General features: G+C 42.3%; 2 protein-coding genes across 4 annotated transcripts in view; one reads left to right on the top strand and one right to left on the bottom strand.

The window, feature by feature from the left end:
- Positions 1–3,037, top strand: part of TBXAS1 (thromboxane A synthase 1) — a 244,347-nt gene extending 241,310 nt beyond the window's left edge. For both annotated transcript variants that reach the window (XM_026119805.2, XM_064513928.1), the window contains 2 exons: positions 1,618–1,780; positions 2,430–3,037. In XM_026119805.2, the coding sequence (XP_025975590.1) occupies positions 1,618–1,780; positions 2,430–2,504 (238 nt within the window). In that variant the 3' untranslated portion in view covers positions 2,505–3,037. The remainder of the gene's footprint in view (positions 1–1,617; positions 1,781–2,429) is intronic.
- Positions 3,038–7,846: 4,809 nt separating this feature from the next.
- LOC112995069 (protein mono-ADP-ribosyltransferase PARP12-like) lies at positions 7,847–21,646 on the bottom strand. Of its 2 annotated transcripts, none has more exons than XM_064513905.1 (12): positions 21,148–21,646; positions 19,936–20,071; positions 18,996–19,290; positions 17,846–17,944; positions 16,603–16,726; positions 15,273–15,468; positions 14,526–14,646; positions 12,944–13,040; positions 11,867–11,945; positions 10,430–10,560; positions 9,567–9,718; positions 7,847–8,735 (listed from the first exon to the last, which is right to left on the bottom strand). In XM_064513905.1, the coding sequence occupies exons 1-12, from the start codon at positions 21,465–21,467 to the stop codon at positions 8,410–8,412; spliced, it is 2,076 nt and encodes a 691-aa protein (XP_064369975.1). In that variant the 5' UTR covers positions 21,468–21,646; the 3' UTR covers positions 7,847–8,409. The 2 variants fall into 2 exon arrangements, with proteins under 2 accessions (XP_064369975.1, XP_064369985.1); XM_064513915.1 differs by lacking the exon at positions 21,148–21,646 and adding an exon at positions 20,676–21,033.
- Between the last annotated feature and the right edge of the window lie 849 nt (positions 21,647–22,495).

The following is a 22,495-nucleotide window of genomic DNA, read 5'->3' as shown; positions in this document are numbered from 1 at the left end:
TGGGATGAATTTCCTTTAGAAATTTCCCCGAGAAATGAAGCATAATTATTAATGCTCTCACCAGCTTGTATCAGTTGCTCATCTTAGTAAGAATTATAAAATAAGAACTTAACAAAAAATAAACTCAGCTATAGCCTTTTTTTGGCTGATATTTCATTGGTGAACCTTTCTCAGTAACAATATAAGGCAGGCTTTAAATTTGCCAAAATGATGTACGGGGATGAAGAAAGAAGGAATCATGTTAATCCATTTACATAGGATATGCAACAGTATTCAATACATGTTTTATGGCCCTGCATCTTGAATTAAGGGCTTGTACAGTACTTTGTACAGTATTATCCCCAATCTTATTTAGGGTATCTAAGTGTGGGGGTGGGGTTAGCACAAACATACCACGTTATTTTTTTTCCAAGCCTCAAAGTAGTCTGTATTACCTCTCACCTGTTTAAATTCTGCACTGGGCCTTAGCAGTCTAAAGTCCTTGCAAATTGTATGCAAGTGGATGAGAAGTTTCCAGGGATGCCACTATACCTGGCTGCCAGAACCTTTAGTCACTTAGAGAACTTGAAAAATAGTTCTGTACTACCAGAACAGCTCCAAATAACTTACGACATGGGAGGGCTATGTAGATTTCCAGGGCAATGCCACCTCTGCAAGGATTTGTTTGTTTTAAGTAACCACTCTGATTAGTGATGTAGCTTCAGCCAAGGTGGGCTCTCACCTTACTGATTACACAGTGACCCTAATAACTTGTACTGACTCAAGCATACTCTATGCAGAACACATCCATCCTTGCAGATGTTGGGAAACATATTTTACTTTTTCCTTTGGATTGCTGTTCAAATAGGAATTTCATTTCCTGCCTTGTCAAAAATAAATGCCTCATTTCCAATGGGTTGATTAGGTATTTTAGAACTAGGTGGTTGATGCAGATCTGCATCCAGACTGCCACAGTAATCAGTCTTGCCAGATGGACTGAAGTCCTTTGGCTCTAAGAACAGAACTATCTGCAATTTTAGTATTTCCCAACTGGGAAGCTGGTTTCTTCGGGCCAAGAGCAGAAGGAAGGGCTGTACTGAATTGTAATACCTTTCTTTCATGGCCAGTCTAATCCCATGAGATTATTTCATCTCCCTTAGCAAGTTTCAAAGAGAAATTAGGAAGGCTAAAAACAGCTCCTGCGGATCTGCTTCTGCAATGTAGAGCAGGGAAGCACTGTTGCTAATTCTAGTGTGTTTACATTCTCATCTGTTGGCTTCCTCTTAGCCATAATCTTGCCCCACTATATGCATAGGTATAGACAGCATGCTCCATCTGTGTCATGAAGTCACCATTCTTCTGAGCATGGACATTGAATGAAGGGAATTCGTTAAAGATAGATTACAAATAATAATAACATCTGTGTCCTCTGCAGGAATCACCATCCGACAAAGAATGATGCCCATAAGGCAGTTATCAGTTGACTTATGGGCATCAGTACATAATCTGTCAATAGTCCCATTGGTCTGTCCCTTAAGACCAACTGAAATCACCACCTATTGAGAAGTAAATAAAAAAAACACAGAATCAGTGTGAAAAAGTGCTTCTTGAACTGTTTTCCATCTCCTTACCTTCTAGGTTTACAGAGGAGGCCAAGAAAGAACGGCATCCCTTTGCATACCTGCCTTTTGGGGCAGGACCCCGTGGCTGCATTGGCATGAGGATGGGTTTGCTGGAGACAAAAATGACTCTCCTGAGGATTTTGCAGAAGTTTCGATTTAAGACCTGCCCAGACACTGAGGTTTGTACATGCAGAGGCTTAAAGGCCACTCACATCAACTTCTCTGAGTTGACAGTTTGTCCTAGAGAAGACGACCAACTTGCCTTTGTGACCTCTCTTCATGAGAGAAAACTACTAGAGCCACTTCCGTAATAGGGAGGGACAAAAGGCCTGGACTGCATGTTTTAATCAAAATGTGATTTATCCTTTATGATTTTTCCCATAAAACAAACTCTTACAGATCCTTGCCTGCTGGAGAGCAGCATAGCAATGCTGAAGTCAAAATACATTGATTCATACAGGCTGAGAATGGGCATGCATCTTTCTTGGGATCTCAGCACTTCAGTGTATGCCTATTACTATATATATATATTCCACCTGCCATTTACTCAGCAGCTCTAGAGTTTATGGAGTTAATTTCTTCCTGTTCAGCTCTGTAATATACCTGGGCAACCACTGCCTCAGCCTCTGGCTGTAAATTCTATTTAATATTTTACTGCCATAGCTGACTGTAAAACGAGTACTTTACAGCTTCCACAGTAATCTTTGTATGAATTGGTCCCCCAGAAAAAATGTCTGTCTGTAGGTGGGGGTGTTAAACACACATAAACTAGTACATACAACTGTACATAAGATGTTACTTTTTCTTTTTTTTTTTTTTGCCTTTCAGATTCCTTTGCAGCTGAAATCAAAAGCTACACTTGGACCAAAAAACGGAGTCTACATTCAGCTAGAATCTCGCTAAAAGAAAATGTGCTTTCTGAAACTTCCCAGGAGGGGACCCCTCTGTCAATGACTCTCTGGGTGTAATGTTTTTCAAAACCCCAAAGACAAGTAGGAGCCTAAGTCCCATTGATGGTCAGTAGATGCTGTCTCACTGCCCTCCTGTGGGACTGCAGAGCCTCAGGTCACTTTTGTAAATGGGATGTGGGCTCCAAAGTCTTTTTGTGGTTTTTGAATTGCTGTGAATAATATCTGCAAAGGAGCATCCCACTTTTCAACTGCTTTTCTAGATCATGCTTCCTTTCACTCATCTTTGAGAATGCTTTCTGCAGGCTCCGGTTCAATGAATGGAGCAGGTGTTAAGTGTACGCTAGATTTGTGATAGGTTTTAATTACAATTCATTATCTGTCACGTCCTGCTGGTGCACCTATAATCCCTCCTCTAGACAAAAGCCCAAGAGGCACAACAGTTACAGCAGAAGACCTGGAATCCAGGGCACTGTTTTTTTATTCCTGAACTCTGTTAAAAATTAAAGCCGAGTTTCTTGCACCATGCTTAACCTCTCCCTGTGTCTGTCTGTGAACTGCAGAGAGCTGCACATCCTCATGCTTTTGAAGTGCCTTGAAATACACTTAGATTAACAATTTACATTTTGCTTGTTACATTGACATGATTGAAGAGGAATGATGAGTTCCCCTGTTTAGCAGTCAAGTTCCAGTAACTCAGACCAAAGAAATGAGGTGGCAGCCATTTTGCTGGTTACCGAACTGCTGTTGCAAAGGAGGAGGAAAAGAAGATAGGAATTGAAAGTGAGCAGGAGGACTGGGGAAAATTTAAGGGTGATCAGAAGATGTTGCTACAATATCTGCTTCACTGCTTTGAGGCTTTTCCTTTCCAAGCATTGCAGCTGGCACCATCCTTGTCTGGTACATTGGCTCGAGGAAATTAAGAGGGCTGCATTCATTGATGCCACTGGTGAGGGTGTGGGAGCCAGGAGCATTGGTCCCAGCAGCTCTATTATTTCCCAAGTGATGCTGAAGCAGGTGACATCACAAATGCATGTCTCGCTTAACACAGTGGGGAAGGAGCTTGCTTAATTGCCAACTGCAGAAGCAAGGTGGAGCCATTCAGGCTGTATGGCTGCCTGCATGCACCTTCACAGCCAAAGCAGCAGTACGTTTTTACTCTTTGCAGTCCCTCCATGTTCTTTCCTACTCCTCTACCAAGGCCTTCAATTACCACTCAACAGTGGAACATCACACACTAGTGACTCACCTGAAAAAACTTCTCTTTCAGCAGGCACCACAAACTGTTCAACTGTAAAACAGAACCATGAGAGGAGATGGTCTCAGTCTCATGGTCCCTTTTTCTTTAGTTTTTGTAAAAAGCAAAAATTCTTATGGAAATGTAAGCATATGGAAGCACTTTTCTGCTCCTGTGAGTGCTGAGCTTCTGCCTGCTGACGTGCTCTGAGTGTTTCCTTAGGTACAGCCTCTCTCTCGATGGTATGTGTGGAGAACTGCAGCAGTAGAAAGAGATGGTCTGATCAGCTTCACTGCAAGATCTGGAAGGAGCCATCTGGTCACTGATGCCTAGCTATAGTTTCTCTCTAGGAAGCACCTTTAGCTGCCTTCTTCCCACACACTGCCTTAACACTGACCAAATTACTGTCTTGCTTCTGGAAGATTGTTTTTTTTTTTTTCTTTCATGGGATTTTTTTTTTTTTTTAACCAGAATGGTACAGATAGTAGTGGTGAAGTACTAACCCAGCAGTCATGGATCTGTTCCTGCTTCCACTGAGCATCTTTGAAATGCTAAACACAAGTGCCCTATTACAGACACACCGATTCCATGAATTACTGATGAAGCGATTGTTATTTGAAAAGCAACATACTGTATATATCCTAATTTCTACACACACATTCGCCGTTTTTCCCCTCTTGAAAATACTATACTGATAGCTGATTTACTATACTGCTTGTACATGCAACTGCAGTAGAGCTGGATAGTCCTTGCCTGAAAACTTCCCACCTACCTGATATAAGCAGACGGCATTAGTTGCTTATTCTTGTCTTTCAGTTCACGGTATGAAGTCAGTCATCAATGGCTTTTTTTGTCCCCTCAAAATTTTTTACTATAGTACTTCCTTATTTGACTTAGCAGGTCTCTGTGAACAAATACTTCAAGTCAAAAAAAAAAGAACAAAAAAACAAACAAACAAAACCCTCATGTCCTTCTTTCATATACTTTTGCATGGGCTGTTCTGCAGATTATCTGAATGTTCTTTGTATCCTTATATTTATCCAAGAGAGTGCCACTAACTAGTAGAGTAGTTGAACAACTCACATATTTCCATGGCCGAACAGAGCACCTTCATCTTGGATGCTGTGTTGATGCCACTGGGAAAAAAAAAAACAACAGCAGTGCACTGGCTGAATCGTGCATCACATTTTGCAGGTTTGAAAACTGTGTTGAAATCCCTTCCCAGCTACTTCTAAATAGTACACAGACAGTGCATGTGCCTGTAAACCCACTTGAGCCTGAGGCAATGGTATTTTTCAACTGTCCTGCAAGGTTTTCTAGTTGAATGTGCAAAGAATGAGAGTGAAGCCAGAATGTAAAAAGTCTTACTACCTATTTCGACTTGTCAATTTGTAGTGGTATGAGATAGAGGAACTAGTTTTGCAGCTGTAGGCCAAGCTGGATTTCTGGAAGTACACCATCCCTTCTTGGGAATGCAGGCCAGTGAGACAACTAAGAATCAGACAGACAAAAGGATGGTATCTGTCCAGTAGTACAGGAGGGGGTCTCAAGCCATTCCTTCCTTTTAAACAATAGCTGCTGATAGTGTCACAGTCTTCTGTTTTACCACAATACTTAATGATTTTGGCCCTCTCCTTGGCTGTGTAAGATATGCAACGTAGCTAAAGAGCTGTTTTGAGGGAATGAAGCTGCTATAGTCCCATGGAAACACACACTGAATGAAAAAGTATGAGACACAAGACTGGCAGTAGCGCTCCAAAACAGAAACTGGCAATAGTGTGTTAATTACAGTGTATTAGTGCATGTATATAACACAGTCCAGGCCTGATCCTGAGCAGAGTTGGTTTTAGAATTTGTAAAAGGTACAAAGCAAGCTCTGTTCATAGCTGCAACATGGAAACATAACATTATATCTTTAAGTACCAGTAACATTTCAGGTACAGCATGCCTATTTTAAAGAATAGCAGCTGATTCCAGGGAGGAACAGGGAAGCAGGTTTAAAATAATTTCTCTCCCCAGAAACAGTAAATGTGTTGTCTTGCATTGCTGAGCTGTGGGTTTGTTTTAAGATTAGGCACGTCTGTGTTACAAAGGGGGCCTAGTCACTCTCTGACAGATGATATGAAGGCTGTTTGATAAAGGAAAGTTTCTATTAAAAACATCTTCTGGGAATTTGTAATGATTACTGAAAGCTGTCAGTATAAAATGGTATTTTTAATGAGACTGCTGAGATAGATAGAAAACCTTTAGTTTTGTACTTTATAAATAGTATTCCTGGGAAAATGGAGTTGAATGTTAGAAATGATTATGCTTGGTGGCAAATTTGATCTATTCTTACCTGGCATTAAACTGCAGAATTTCCTCTGAGTATGGTATTTTGTGAAATGACCAACTTCTCATTTCCCTTTGTTAAATGATATTTCAGCCTTGGACACAGCTTCAGCTAATAACAGATTCTTCTGTGCCTTTACAGTAGTAAATATGCTAAAAGTATCTAAAGCTGACTTATGAGCTGATTATTTCACTGCTTCTTTCACACTGGCTCTGCTCTTTTTCTTCAGTTTGTAAAGGCTGATCAGTCTCTAAGATATTTGCTCCCTGCACTGGTGGGTGCCGTGGCTGTGTTGACGGACGTACCAGGATTTCCTCAATTGCTAGTCTTTGCAAGTGGAGACGGATCTGTAACCAAGCCTGAAACAGTAAGTGCAAGGGAGCTGTTAGGAGCCAGTTCAGCATGACCTGTGGAGCCTGTCCACTGGCAAAATGGGTAAGCAGCTGTAATCTTTCTGGCCCTTTGCCAGTCATCCCTCCTGGATTTTGTTCTCAAAGAAGAAATCCAAGTAAGCAGCATTTCTGCAACTCCAACCTCTCCTTCAGCTCAAAGGCAGCTCTAAGTAATGGGTTTGAACAAGTCAACCTCGGTACAATTCCCCTCCAAGCCGAAGAGCACTGAGCATGCTATGTAGCTGGTATGTGTGACCCACCTAAGTTCCTCTTCCCCTTGCAGTTCAAGTATTAAATGGACTTCAGTTCAGTTTTTAGCTTAAAAGTGTTGGTATGTTCAAACAAATAGAGGTATGCTATCAGAATTCTCATTGCCCATAAAGTACAGATGAACATGTAGAGCTTCTACCAAAACAGAAACTCTTATTCTGGAGGAGTAGTTGAACCTTTTACATATAACGTTGTCCTGTTCTATGAATGTATTACAAATAGTTTGCTGACATGAGATTTATTGGGTGTGTCCTGCTACAAATCTTTCAAGAGAAAGCATATAGTCAACTTGCTTTTCCATGTGCTGTGTTTTACTGTGTATAAACATGAATAGGAGTATTTAATTTAGGTATTATGCTGCTACTTTTACAGTTCATAAAAAAAGGAATTCTGCACAGCCTCATTTCAGCTACTACTCATGGTTAAGCTTGTGGTTCACAGCGTTGAAGCAATAAAAAGTTACTCAGTGTAGACCTGTCAATCAGTTAGCATTCAGGTGAATTAAAGAGAAGTGCTTCTAGAATACAGGTAGAAATGAGCTTTTTTGGCCTACACAAATTATTCTTACCTTATATCTTACCACTTTAGTGGTAAGCTATAGCTTAATAGTATTCATTTAAGAGCATTAAAGCAGTGATAAATGCAGGGATGCATTCCCAGTTAAGTACTTTTTCCCTGCAAGGAAGTCCAAAGACACCTTGATTACACAGGTAACCAGTGTGTCTCCTGCAACCAAAGGGGTACTGGCTGTACATCTAATGAGATGAAGACAGACATCCACTACATGAGAACAATAATGATACTGCTGGGAAACAGGGCATTGCTAATGAAGAAGTACAAGCACTACTTTTCACTGTTAAGCATGATATTCTTTAAATGACAGAGTGATTTGCCCCTTCTTCTCCCCACCCCCCACAAAAAAAGTACACTCATTTGTAGGCATAGTGAAAGTCGCAAAAAACTTGTGTTTTCACAGACCTAAAGTACAGCATTTACTTGGTAGAGTAAATCAACTGTTTGAATACAACAGGACAAAGCAATCCTTGCTCTGCTTCATGGCTTCAGATTTTAAATGAGAAAATGAGCAAGTAAAAGTAACTCTCTGGTCCTTTTCAACAAACGAGGTTTAATTTTTTGAGGCTCTGTTGGTGAAAAATAAGTAAGGACAGATCACAGTGTTGCTGAGAATCTATGCAATGAGTTGAGTACAGAGAAAGAGATTGTACAGTCTCATTTGCAATTACCTATATTGTCTACTGTTACTATAGACATTCATTATTAAAAATGGTTTATCTAATTTTGAGTTAAAAGATAAACATGTAGAAGGCAACAGCCTCCAAACAATCATTACATATTAAGATCTATCCTGAAACAGTTGTAACTAAATATTGTTTTAAAAGACAATCTTAGCAGTCATAGTAAATCTTCATGTTACGACAAACCTATCTAGTAAATGTATAAAAGCCTCAGAACTCTAATACTGTGGGGAAACATTATCCCTCCTAAAAAGTAAGACAGACACAGCATTTTAAGAATTCTAAAAAAACCCAAAAAAAACCTTGTGTGTCTTTTTACCCCGTTTACTATTGCACAGAAAGGCTAGAGAATAAATGCCTGAACATCTACTCGTGCACACTTCTAAAATTCACTCTTTTCAGTTAAGCTAATACTAAAAAAACTTTATACCAGCTAAATGTAATGATGATTGCTTGTGCTGCCATAGCATTTTTGCCAATGCATGGTCAATGTATTCTATGAGATACTCTGGATAAATCTGATGTTTCTCGAAGATGACAAAAATTGAAGGGTTTGAAGTGCTATTCACACAACTGTCATAGAAGCTGTTCTGGCTGTCCTTCAATGGAGGACGAACATAAGAAGAACGACCAAGAGTGAACTCCCCTACCAATACCCGTGCCAGAAACATGCTCTTGATGTGGGCGTCTTCTGTGCAGTAGTTGTTAGAATAAGATGCATCTCTTGCAAAATAGCTTCCTGTAGAGGAGACACCATGACAGAGTTGGTAAGAGACCAAATTGCAAGGAAGGAAGGGATACAGTGTAAAATGAAATTCATTACCAAAAGCCATGAAGCAATTCATGAACAGTCTTTACAAAGCCTTCAGTTGTGCTGTACATCCTTCTTGGTGAAAATTACCACTAGGTATTACCTACACTTTCATTTTTTACAGTACTCAGGTTTAAAAGCCAAACAGGTAATGTTTCAAGTGTTAATTTTCCTTAAAAGATTACCTCTAGACCCCAGACTTCCACCCTCCCCAGTATCACCCAACTTTGTCTCCTGAGAGAGGCTACTAATGTCCATTAGGACACTTCTGAGATTTACTGGGTATTCAGCTGGATGGGTGGAGAGTCAATCAGTCAGTCTCATGTCTATTCGATTTGGTATGTTGATCCTTTCCCGAACACAGGAAAGTGGGAAGGAATATGATTTACTAACAAGATAAAAAAAAATCCTTTAGACAGGATAGCATTTGCACTCATAGCAAAAACCAAATAATACCATCATTTCCCCCTGTGGGAGCTGGGAGAAACTGGAACAGAACCATGTCTGGACTCTAGAGGAAATGCTCCCTAGAACTGGCATCTCATAAGCTTGTCTTTTCTTGCAAGGAGTGGAGCAGAGAGGCCAAGGCCATAAGTAAGCCTTAGCTCCAAATTAACACTGCCAAAGGCAGATACCGTGTCCACATCATTGTACAGATAAGCCCCAGACTCAGTGCCTTCTTTCCAGCTTTATACCTCTGCAGTAGCCAGTGAGAATTTTTAGTAAGTCTAAGGTTAATGAAAGAGCTTCAAAAACCACCTTTGCCATAGACTGTCCCATGAAGGCCACAGATCCTCCAGTCAAAGTTTTGCTGGCAGATGGCGTCAATGTGTTTTTTACTGGTCCCATGAAATAAAAATCTCTCATCTACAGCTTTCCCACCATTGCTCTTCTGCATTTGCTCCTTTTGCCTGCAATGAGAAGGACTATCACTATAGAGTTCCACAGTGGCTGTATCCAAACAAGTTCCAGTGATACCACCAGCACTCAGAGGCAATTTTACCCAAAGGGTACATTCTAAAAATTCTTGCATTAAGGCCTAAGCTTTGTGCATACAGGGCACCTTGCTGTCCAGGAAGGCACATACATGCCTTCATTATATACAAATGTCTCCAACTATTTAATAGTAAAAAATGTTTTGTTCCCTTCACTGCCTGGGGGGAGGGGGTGGGAGGGGAGGGAGCTTACTATTAATTTTTCTCTAAACACAGAAATTCACACTGAGGTTTTTCTTCAGTTAGTTTTGAGGGCTGTTTCATTTTTGACCAGCTACTACCAGTGTTTGTGCCAGATGTGACTGATTCCCAGCTTCATGGCTTCTGTGGAAGGCAGCTGTCCTGGACACAGGCCTGGCAGAGTTCAAAGGCATTTGCTAAGGAGCAGGGATTCCTCCCACAGAGCTTGTCTTGATATTCTAAGCTCTCTGTCTTAGGACAGAGTCCTGTTTTAGCCAGCACCTCTTTACCCACATGTTGATCCTGGCTAGGTATTTCAGAGGGGGGAGAGGAAGCAGATTCTGAAATACAGCTGCATTTCAGGAATGTGTGTGGCTATGTTTAGCATACAGCTAATTGCAGAAACAAAGCTCATGAACACGTACCAGAGCAGGATTTTATACATACCACTGATACAGTTCCCAGAGAGATGGGTTCTGAACTCTATGAATCTTTTGAATGATTGTTTTGGGCATCGTGCGCTGAAAGTCTACCTGGACTTTCTTGTATTCATCAGAAGAACTATCAAGCTCAATCAGCTGTAAGGAAGAAGATTAAAAAGTCACTCCTCTTTTACCCAGTCCTAACAAAACCATCCTATTTAGTGTACTACTCAGACCTTCAAAGTTTTTTCTGTGAAGCAGAGGTATGAGCAGCAAAAATACTCTTGGAAAGAAGCAGATTAGAGGTCCCTGCTCTCTTGAATGTGAGCTCTTAGCTAGGGAACATGAACTTCCAATAGCTAAGACACCCAGGTTGCTCTTCCAGAGGACATTAAAGGAGCTGGATGCTTTTCCACAGCCAGCCCTTTTTACTGTTTAGAAAAAGATGCACTTGCATGCATCTTTGGAACAGTATCTAAACACATAGAAGAAATCAGTACAGAAATTAAAAAAAAGAATTAAGAATTTACATTGCAGCAAGTCAGAGGGTACCTCTTTACCCATGCTCTTGAAATCTTTATAGTTTATGCCCCCTATAGCCAGCAAACGTGTAAACTGCTCTGCCTAACATGTTTTGAAATAAATTGAAAAGGATTTATTTGATCAAACCAACCATTTTAGGGAAGGGCAGGGGCACACGGCAGAAGATCAAATCCTTACATGATAGTCCTGAAATCAAGCAAAGTTTTCTACTTGTACACTTCCCCTAGAAACATGAAGAATATCAACATTATCCTTCCTTACTTTTTATGACAATTTCTTGAGGCCTTACACTAAGTTTTTCAGGTTGGTTATTTTCAAGCTTCATACAAGAACATCTCTTCTGTAGGTAGAATTACTACATTGATAGTGACGTTGGTTGAGGCAGGCCGGCAAAGGTAAACGGTGCAGATATAGCTGGGTGTATGACTGAGGTAAACAAGCTCACGCCTCTAGAGTTAATGCTAACATCCTGATCCCAGCCTGAGCTCTGCTGATTTCAGCAATGTTCTATTGACATACAAAAGTTTGCTTACACACAGCTCAGGGACTGACTACCCTGCAATTTAGGAGGCATGATTTCTCTCTGATGCTTCAGAAGAGGTTGCACTGTAAAGCTAATAACTTGGGCATCAGTAGCAGTCCTGCTCATATAGCATAAGGTACAGGCAGATCTGCCAAGGACTGGGATAAACAGTGAAAGCCAATGCTGCCATGGTTGGAATGCTATCATTTGTTAGTTCAAATTTGGTTCCAATTTCACCTCTAGATCTTCCAGGTGTGGTAACAGGCTCAAATTTACCAGTACCTCTGCATTATGTTACCTAAGAAACAGTCATCTACAAAGACACAAAAACTCCTGAACTTATGGTGCAAGGGACTTGTACATGAGAAGAGATGGAGACAAAAAAAAGCACCACACCTTGAATCCCAGCTCAGGTAGGGCAGATTTGTCCCAGTGAGCTGGAACGCTGGTACTTTCTTCTGAATGTTTAAAGCCCCTGTGCATTACAAGACATTACAAATACGTCATTAAAACACAACAAAACACAATCCTTAAATTTTGTGTACAAATAATGCAAAACATTTTTGCCAAGTTTAGGGAGGCTCTAGACTACTGGATGTATTCAGAAACATTTCAAAATTGTCTTTCAGTTCAGTACAGGAAAATATTAGTTCTAAATCATTATGTCAAGACTTACGGCAGGAAGTGAGATGCCAGATGAGCAAAAAGATTTAGGTATAGACTGAATTAATCATGAAACTAATTCCCTTACTGCAGAAAGTCAAATGTGTACATAAAAGCCCTGCTACAGTGGGACTAGGGCATCACTGTTGCAAGAATATGTCAGACAGGACAGATACAGCCTTCCTCCCTACTTCCACACCAAATGTAGTGAGTGCTTTTTAGCTGCTATTTTCAGTGTGTTGTTTAAACATTATGTGCTGCAAGAGAACATGTAAAGAAGTTGGCTGTTACGTGTCATTTTATAAAACTTTTCCCCTTGCAGACATTCACCTTTTGCTCCACCTGTACCAACTACTTCTCTCCTTTCCGATTGTCTAGTTATTCTGAAAACAATTGTTTCTAATTGTGTACTTAGTTTTGAAAACTGCTACTCTCAGATGTCAAAAGAGATAGCGTGCATAAATGCTACTGCTTCCATCTGTATCAGTTGCTCTAGTAAAATATAACAACTCCCTATAACAATGCTACACATTAAATTATCTTCCACGCTTCTAAACTTTTTGTGGCTAAGCCCAAACTTCCTTCACTCTCCATGCTCCTAAACTGCTTCAGGACTGTTCACCATTCTGCAACACTGCCTTGACTAGACGTTGTTGCAGGAAAGGTACATGCCCTCACCTCTCAATTTCTTCTACCACTGCCTTAACAGCTGTGTTTTCACCTTAGTAACGTCCTTTTTTACATGACATTGAGTCCATGCATTCACAATGCACCAGATCCATAACCACAGAAGGAGCAGTTGCAGTTTACCTCTTTCTTGTCTTTTCTACCTCTGTCTGGGAGACAAATTTAGGTCTTCTGCAAACCTCTCTCTCAGTTGCATAGCGAAGGTTTTTCTGAATCATGGCTGGGGGGAGTCGGGTAAAAAGAAAAAACAGAGACCAATCAGCAAGATGTTTTAGAAAGCCTTCACACTGCAGGGAAATTTGCCAGTAGGTCACCTTGCCAAAACTGCTGGAAAAAAGGCACCAATCATTTCTTCTTGCTACACGCAGAGAAGTCTGAGCTGCACCTATCTGAGCAGGATGTGGAACCAAGGGGCCTCAGTGTAGGTCACTCAGGAGGATTCCAGTTTCAATTTTATTCTTAACTTTATAAAGAATGATGGACACTGGTAGCTATGGAAATTTTCCCTTCATTGTTCTATCAGCCACCCTCAATCAAGAAGGATTGCTGTAAAATAAACATCTACTTTTTCTCCATAGATTACAGCCCTGTTTCTCAATGTGCAATCATTATCAAGATACTGTCTTCTTGATTTATCTGTAGACTGCAAGCCATATAAACACAACCTAAGAGCCATCACAGGACATTGATTTTCGTTGACCAGCAACAAAAATACATTACGGCAACCTTAATTTTACAGGCATCATGTTGTGGATCTTGGATCCTCTGTAGCTATTACCACATCGTACTAGCAACTGAGAGTCAGTAGCGGCTAGTAAAATGAGGCCTAATCTTCAGAGATAAATACACAGGAGCAGAGCTCTTGGTATCACCAATCCTAGAGAGTGAGTTTGGAAGGAGTCTACATTGTGTGTTTTTGCACAAACAAAAAAACCCCAAACCTCAGGAAAGGGATTAATTTGTGACATAATTTTCTATTCTAAATCCAATAATTTTCCCCAGCCTGTAGAGAAGATTCCAGCATTGCTTTCAATTGAATTACGAACAACATATCACATGCCCTTTATGCTCAGAGTTTCTATGCAGAATGAAACAGGAATGGAGAGTTGGGCTACAAATGACAGCCTAGGTATGTTGATTCCCAGCCACCGTTTTCCATGATCTCCAAAGAGGATACCTGAAAAGGCAGCAATGCTACAGAGGACAGTTACACACTCTTAACAAATGGTTTAAATATCCTGAACTCTTCGGAAAGACACCTTCATATTTTGACACAGTAAAGGCATTTCCTCAGCCTTTTCAGATAGGCTGAGCTATGCAAAGAAACCAGCTGTAAAAATCTTGCAATATGATTCAACGGATGATCTTGATTGTCTAGAACCCACAGTTTGCCTAAGAATTTATTTTCCTGCTAGCTAGTGATTGAACCAGAGCAGAAGCTGGCTTGCCAAGTCTTCTAGAAGCTGAAAGTTGTGGAGGAATAGGTATGCCACCTTCCTTGTATGAACAGCTCTTATCCTGTGAACTTTGACGGGAACTCTCTCTGTAAGCACCTCAGACGAGAGTTCAATTTTTCTCTTGTATCTCCTGCAGTAATATAGTTTAAAACTACAAAAGGCTAACTGGGGCCCAGGGAGGGGGAGAGAGCAAAAGGGGTATGGAAAGGGAGAGAAACAAAACAAAAAACAAACCAAATGTAACATACCTCCAAAATTGAGTTCATATTCATGTTTTCCAGCTTTGAAGTTCAGCTTTGGAGAACCTTTGGCTATATAAGCTTTCTCCAGGTCATCACTGGAGACAGTGGCAGCTGCATGATCCTGATCCTGTCAGGCCGAAACCAGAGAAGAAAGACTCTCCTGGTCTGTTACATACAAGCAAGTTTAAGAACCAACAACTGTCATAAGGTAGCTGCAGTCTGTATCAGCCTTTGTGTGTGACAGCGGCTCTGATACAAAGGCCATTTATTAGGGAGATGAGAACTAGGGAAACTGTCCCTAAGACAAAGCAAGGAGTTTTATGAAGCCTAAACTTAGGCTTCGAAGTCCATGCAGTGAGCACAGCATTAGAGAGCATGTATATTCACCAACTAGACCTTAACAAAAAAGGCACAGAGTACTACTGGAACCTTGAAAAGGAAGTTTTAGTTAGGAGCAGTGAAGAGAAAAGAAAGTATTCATGTGATCCTATCTGACATGACTGACTGACTGAAGAATTATCTGTCAATAATTATTGTGACTCACCAGTGAGCACTCTCCTATCTGAACCAGTCAAATTCACAGGGAAAACATCTCATTAAGCCTCTAAAGTTCCTCTGTACAGTATGTGTGGGAAGAAGGGAGGGAGGGAGGGGGTGACAAAAGAGGGGAGCATAGAAACAAACACTGCAGTTTTATAGGTTCTGCAGTTATAACACAGTGAGTTGAGGGACTTCTCATTTCTCCACACTTACCTTTTTTCCATACTCCCGCCACAGACCATATTCATCTTTCCAGTACCAGATCCATTCAGTTGTAAGAATGAAGTGAGGAGGTCTGGTCACAGAGGAGGCTGTAGAAAGACGTCTAACCTTTGCAAACCCACAGCACATATTCCGAAAACAGATGCACGGCAAGACAGAGCCACTTTCAGTAACGCCATTACTAAATCTGTTAAAAAAAAAAAAAAAAAAAGTTAGTTCCAAGACCCCCCACAAATCTCCAAACTGAAGTCAACATCACTCAAGAGCAAAATACAAACTGTTTCCACAACAATCCCAGTTCTGACTCTCTTATATTTGTACATATTTTGTCTTACAGTATTATGTCTCACTTTGGTTCCATGTGCAGTAATCAATATCAACTTATTATTTATGGAATTATGTAAGATGAAAACCTGCCTCATTATGGTTTTGCAGTTTTTAGTGCTTGCTCCACGTGCACAACTAACGGAAACACGATGAATTGAACAAATTCTGGAAAAGACCTATCCCAAAAGCTTCGTAGCTTTTAAAAAGTTCTTGTTGCTTGTAAGAACAGCATTTCTGTCTTCCTTTCAGCCTGTCAATCACTGATGGCAGACACCTCAAAGAGCCTCATATTCCATCTAGTAGAAGAGGACTAGCTAAATTTTCCAGCATGGGACACAGCATATTGCTACAAGTCCCCTCCAATACCCTCTTTGTGCTATATGACCAAACCCCTTCAAGGTGTTCCCATCTTCTCCATGGTTCTCTGAACACAAGAATATTTCTCTTTTCAGGTATACAGGGTATTCTGTCAGTCCCACGACATGGATTGGAAGGGAGGAATGGGGGACGGGGGGAATCCCATGCTACCTTCACATCCTCCATACTGAAGGTGAAGGGGAAGGTGACTTCTAATGATGGGGACAAATTGTGTGCAGACAGTTCTAACCAAAGACAGATTTTCACAAGTATTTGTGATAAAATCATCATTTGAAGTTTTCCAGCCATCCTTAGTGAGGATTCAGACTTCCTATGGTAGCAGTAGGAAGAATTATTCACAGTTTTTCAGAGCAAGAAATAGTAGGAGTGGACAAATCAGCCCCCTAAAGTAACCCAAGGGGTCCAATATGGACTCCGGGCATGAATAATTCACAATGGATCAGATCTACAGCAAGAGTAGATAAGCAAAGTGAGGTCAGTAGAACATCAGAAGAAGCTACTTATGTAATGACTGAAATAGAGCTGTAGCAATTTACAGCAGCTAAAAGCCTGACCCAATATTGTATGTCCAGAGGGCAAACTCCAAACATTATTAAGATTTATAATAGTTTTATACCTGGTTTTACTGGGGTCACAATATGCTTCTTCTATTTGTTCCGTATTCTTCAAGTCTTTCCAGGTATTACCATCAGAGATTTGCCATTTGTATGGCAAATGAAAATGAACTCTGATACACTTGTCTATAAAAGTAGGAGAAAGTAAGAGATGTATTATTTCTTCAGTCTATGGGAAAAAAAGCATTTCAGAGAAGAACATCCGGCTGGTGAAAGCATCTAACATATGATATTGGAAAGTGTTCACCTATGGAATCATTGCAAGCAGTAGTTCAGGTTTTTCGAGCTTAGGGAAAAGTTCAGTTTCTTTACCTACTAGATTAATTTCATACATCAAAATTGCTGGCAAGAGCTCAGTTGTGAAGGACCTTTTTTTCTTAATGCTTGATTTAGAAGACAAAAAATTTACAATGGATCGAGATTGCAAGCTCATACAAGGCTCAAATTTCATAAAAGGAATAGAGCAGACTCAAGTTAAATTTCTATGCTTAATCACTTAGCTCCCCAAGTGGTATTACTGAAGAAAGCAGTGCTCAGTTTTAGGACAGGAGATGGCTTCTTGAAGTCTCTAAATGAGCTAACAGGCTTAAGGGTCCGGGCCTCAAAAGTAACAATAGTAGCGCCAGCAGTAGTCCAGGTATTGCAGGCGTCACTCAGGAATCACTCAGAGTGGGAGCGCGCAGAGCTCCTGAACTGATAGCAGTGAAGGAGCTAGTTTTCACTGGAGAGCAATAGGCACCACAACAACAGGAAAAGTCAAGGAGTTCATACAAGAAGAAATGCAGTACTCCAGGTCAGGTCAAGAACATTGAGAAGGAAAAGGATGACAAAAGGACACCCCAAGAACAAAGTTAGCACAGCAGCATTTTCCGTGCACCAGTCAGAACATGTTTAAAGGAAGACATAGCTCAGACAGATGGAACGGAAGAGTGCTAGAAGAAACAAGGGACGATGTAGAGTTCTCAGTATCTTCTGTAGTTATTTGGAAACAGGAGTCTTATCATTTGGCAATCCCTTATGTGAACCCAGTTGGAGCAGCCACTCCCCAACACAGGCCAATATTATACCTTTCAGAGTAAGACAGAACGGCTCCTTTGTTGAGCAAACCAAGTAGGTCAAACACTTCCTCTGCAGCCCTCAAGATAAGTGTAAACTCTGAAATTTCCACTTTCAGTGAGAAGTGTCTATCATTTTCTTTTTCAAAGAAAAGGAAAATAAAGTAGACTTGCTATGATCACAACCTACCTTTAAAGCCACAACTTTTGTATAAATGGTATAAACAGATCTGTTCCAATTCGTCGTCATTCATAGTGGAGGACTCTTGACTAGAGCTGTGTTTTCTCTCTAGAAGGGGAATTACAAGCCTTGTTAATATGCGTCATTTCAACAAGCCCCTCTAAATGGGCATCTATGGCTAGGGAAGATGCCTAGAAACAAAGTTTGTAACTATGTAACTGAGTTCAGCTCAGAATAGTGTTTATCTTTGATAACCCCATATACACGTAAGTCCTATGCCTTTACCTGTCCTTTCCAAATATGACTTTCGCATAAGTTCTAAATTCCTCAGATTCAGTTTATAGGTATCACCACAAAAGAAGAAGGGAATCTAATGCCTCTGCATTTCTAGACAGACTTGAGTTATCCATGCATTCCACATAGCTGCTCATACTGATAGCTATACAATTCAGAGTCTCAAAATTTGCTATTTCTGTAAATCAAAATGCACTTCCAGAAACAGAGAAGGGAAGAAGGAATTGCTGGGAGAAGAGCAAAGACAAACACACACACATTTGGATTTTTCATTCTGTTATCCTTTCTTTCCTGCTAAATTATACTTGACTGACAACTGTAAGGAAATTCAGAAGATAAGAATGAGCAAAATAGCATTACATTTCTGAGAAGTAAGTAGGATTTTGCTCTCCGTGACTTCTTGTGCTAGACAATGGTTAGAGTTCTTTTTTTTTTTTTTTTTTAAAAAAAGGGACACCAGGAGAAAAAGTAGTTTATAAACATACAAATAAATGCCACCTCTGTTCTTAAACAGTTCTCTACCCCTCTTTATATGTTTTCGCCAAGAAAAATCACAGATCTCCCTATTTTCTGGTCCTGTTATGCTTTTCTAACCCAAGCTTTAAGATTTTTATAAACACTAAGCACTTTATTTCTCAGACACCCATAATGCCTTGAAATTCATTTCACCTCAATTTTTGAGGCATAATCTCTGTCAGTGACTTGGGTGCGAGGTCCATCTTAAGAGACACATCAAGTGGAAAATTCACTTTTCTTTTTTGTTTTGACATCTGTATTAACACCACAGTTAATATAAATGTGTCTAAATGTTAAGTTCACTATATTGACTCCTTCTCTGATGTTTTCAAAAGATGATGTGATTTACCTTTGCATGGTGAAGACTTGTCATCTTTTTTGTCATACATGTTCCTGCTGCCATTTTTTATGTCATACATGTTCCTGTAAGTGGAGGGTAGTTTCTCAATAATGTCTGAGCTCATTCCCTGTCTCTCCAGTTTCTCATAACATTCTGAATTTAAGAAGTCATGGGATCGCTTGCAGCTGCTGCCAAATCTGCATTGTCCCTGCAAGAAGTACTGGCAAATATGCAGTTTGGTGCAGATCTTTTTATAGGTACAAGATCCATAAGGTCCATCACCTTTGTTATAATGCAAGCAAACCTTGGGTAGGGAAAAAAAAAAGAATTTAAAGATTGAAGTATAATGTGCTCAAAATAAACTGTTTGAATTTAAGAGATTTTACATTTTTACAGTTGTTTCAATTTTATATTTGCATTTAAAAGACTTATACATGTTTCCTCTTTTTCTTGTCTTCTAAATGATCCCTTGATAGGTTTTTCCTTTTCCCCACTAAGGTCTAGAAAGATATTTCATCAGATGAGAAACAACTATCTTAGAAACATTATCAAGCAACCGGGATTTTATCCTAGATCACATAAATGCAGGACAGTGAATTCTACTGCGGTACTACCCTAAACTCTCTGCCTTCCTAGTTTTGGAATACGGAATTTTTTGACCTGAATTTGACAGGAAGAGAACAGAGGATACAGCTTCAAAGTTTTAGATATGGATTACTCCAATCTGAACTGATTTACTCTTTCTTTTAAAAATCTTTTTTAAAAACTGTTCACAGAAGTGAGACTAAGGCAAAAACAAAGTCTGCCAGCTCACGGCCTATGACCACGAACGTTCCTCAGCATAGCATTTGTCAACACTATGTACGTATCTCCAGCTAATATCAAGCCTCTTCCACTTTGTGATGCTCATGGAAATACAGGGATAAGAAATGGTTGCAGCGTTGCTTACCTCTGGCAAGAGCGAAGGGTCATTTTGAAGAAGAAGCTGGCGAAGTTCATCACTGTTTAAATTCTCAAGTCCATATTGTTTTAGCACACAGAGATTGTGCTCTGAGTGAAAGTTGTGAACAAACCTGCATTCTTTCCTACAAGTTAAGAAAGCCAAATGCAAAATTAACGTAATATATCGGCACAGTGTTGCTATCCCATCTATATTACACTAAACAGTTTTAAAAGCACACCAAATTAGCCAGTTTCAGAAGAAATCTGTAGTGTTTCTTTATCAAGTAATTATGTGATTTGCCTCGCAGATTACATAATTACTCTGCGGATAATTACCCTGCTATTTCTAATTTACCATCATTACAGCATTAGCATAGTCCGGCAATATTGGCATTTTTGACCTGCAGCTCCTGGCAAAATTACACATGGGAAGCGACACCAAAAAGCCAGAGTCCTGCTGTGCCGCCAACCCGTACCAAGACCTTCGCCCCCAAGCTCAGTGCAGCGTACAGCACTGGGATGCACTGCACGCCACACTCCGCCTGCGTGGCGGGGCTGTGTGGAGTTCTCGCCCTAGCGGATGTCCTACGGGGAAGTGATTCGAGCAGGCCTGTGAGCGAAGAAGGAAGCGTTGCAACCAAAACAAGAGTTAGTAAAGCAACCTCTTGTATCTCTCCGCCTTGGGGGGGAAAAAAAGATATAAAATGCCTTCGGTGACAGCAGAGTGGACGGAAGGCATTTACACACCTCTGTGTAACGCGTGAGAACCCGTCGAAGACGAGGGCCTCGCACCCTACCCAAAAACCCGACTCCTCCATCCTCCCCTGCCCCGGGAGCTCCCGAGGGGAGCCACCGCGGCCAAACCCCGGCCGGCCGCCCGCGCGGCGAGGCGCGAGAGCCGTTCTCCCTGGAGCGCCCGCCCGCCCCGCACGGCCGTTTAACGAACGCCCCCGAACGGCCACGAAGGCGCCCAGCGACACCGCGGCTGACGCTGCGCCCCGCTGCCCGGCGGCTCCGTCACGCAACTTCCGGACCGGACCGGACCGGACGGGTCTCCCGAGGAAGGCCCGGGCGCGGAGAAGCCCCCGGAGAAATGCGGACAGAGGGACAACTCCGCCCCGGGGCGGGGCGCGCACCGCAGGGGCCGGGGGCGAGCCTCGCTCGGGGGACCCGGCCCCGCGGCCCGGCCCGGCCCGGCCCCGCCGCGCTGGCCCCTCACCTGGCCTGCTGGTTGCGGCAGACGCCCTTCAGGTGGTACTTGCAAAGGTGCAGCCGCCCGCACTGCCCCTCGCAGCCGGTGCCGTGCTCCGGGCACAGCCGCACGGCGCTAGTGGCCACCACCACCACCGCCGCCGCCTCGGCCGCCGCCGCCCCCCGCGGCTCCGGCCGCCGCACCAGCGTGAAGCGCTGCGCGTCCCGCAGCAGCGGCGCCAGCTGCTCCGGCCGGGGCCGGCCCGGCAGCCGCTGCTGCAGCTCGCCCTGCTCCAGGCAGCCGCCGCTGGAGCACAGCAGCCGCAGCGCCTGGGCCGCGAGCGCCATGCCGCCGGAGCCGCCGTCCCGTCCCGTCCCGTCCCGTCGCCCCGGCCCAGGCAGATCCGCTCCGACGCCTCCTTCGCGGCCGCCGCGGGGAAATGAAACCGAAAGCGGCGGCGAAGGCGGAGCCGCCCCGCCGCCAGAGGCCGCGCTGGGCGGGCGCCGGCGCGGAGTGTGGCCCTGGCCCCGGCCCCCGGCCGCTTCAGGGCCCGCGCCGCGCGCGGGGCCGGAGGCTCACGCCACCTGCTGCGATGCTCCTGGAAACCCAGGTCGCACCAAAGGCCTCGGTATCTTTTTCGTGGGGGCTGGGTGTTTCCTTCTTCTGTTTTGTTTTTTTTGTTTGTTTGTTTTTTAACTTGACTCTGAAGGGGGTGAGGTCCAGGCAGTGGTGCTGTGAGGAGGCCTCTGTGCCTCCCTCCTCCTGTTTGGTTTTGGTTTTGGTTTTGGTTTTGATTTTGGTTTTCGGGGAGAGGTTGGCCAGATTTAACCGAATTTGGCAGAAGGGGTGACAGCTGCAAGCTCTCACATCTTTTATAAATAAAAGTGGCCCAGGGAGAAGGAGAGACCATAGCCTGGTCTCCTTCCTCACCTCTGATTACAAGAAGAAGGCTCAAGGGTAAATTCAGCCATCGTTAGGCACCAGAAAATCCACTTCTCGGTTAAGGTTTCTGAGCTGTGTGCTTTTCTGATCATACATAAGGAAGGGTGTTGAAGAATCAAATGAATTCCCATGCTCTTTTCCTTGGAATATCTCCAAAACTCTATCATGGGCATGCATCCACTGGAGATGCTTCCTGTACTGCAGCTGCGTCACCAGTGCATAGCCAGGTGCCATGGTCACCCTGTGGGAGTTCATAAACTCTTTAGCATGGTGACCATCTTTTCGGCTTTTTAAGTGCCTTCCTCTTAGGGTCATTTTGGCGCTGCTAGTGCTGCATCACATTCATTCAGAGGCATGCTTTAAATTATGAAAAAAGAATGACAGAAAATGCCGGTCTTTATGTCAGGCTGCCAGCAGCAGATGTGGGAGCTGT

This window comes from Dromaius novaehollandiae, chromosome 1 (assembly GCF_036370855.1).
Source record: "Dromaius novaehollandiae isolate bDroNov1 chromosome 1, bDroNov1.hap1, whole genome shotgun sequence".
NCBI lineage: Eukaryota > Metazoa > Chordata > Aves > Casuariiformes > Dromaiidae > Dromaius > Dromaius novaehollandiae.
Note: the sequence above shows the minus strand (reverse complement) of the source record. Positions and strands in the feature narration are given on the sequence as shown.

Coding starts and splice junctions, on each gene's coding strand:
- LOC112995069 (XM_064513905.1), bottom strand. CDS start 21,467: ATGGCGCTCGCGGCCCAGGCGCTGCGGCTGCTGTGCTCCAGCGGCGGC. Junction 16,727..17,845: donor CAAAAGTTGTGGCTTTAAAG/GTAGGTTGTGAT, acceptor CTACTTTTATAG/ACAAGTGTATCAGAGTTCAT. Junction 11,946..12,943: donor GTAGAAAAGACAAGAAAGAG/GTAAACTGCAAC, acceptor TGTAATGCACAG/GGGCTTTAAACATTCAGAAG.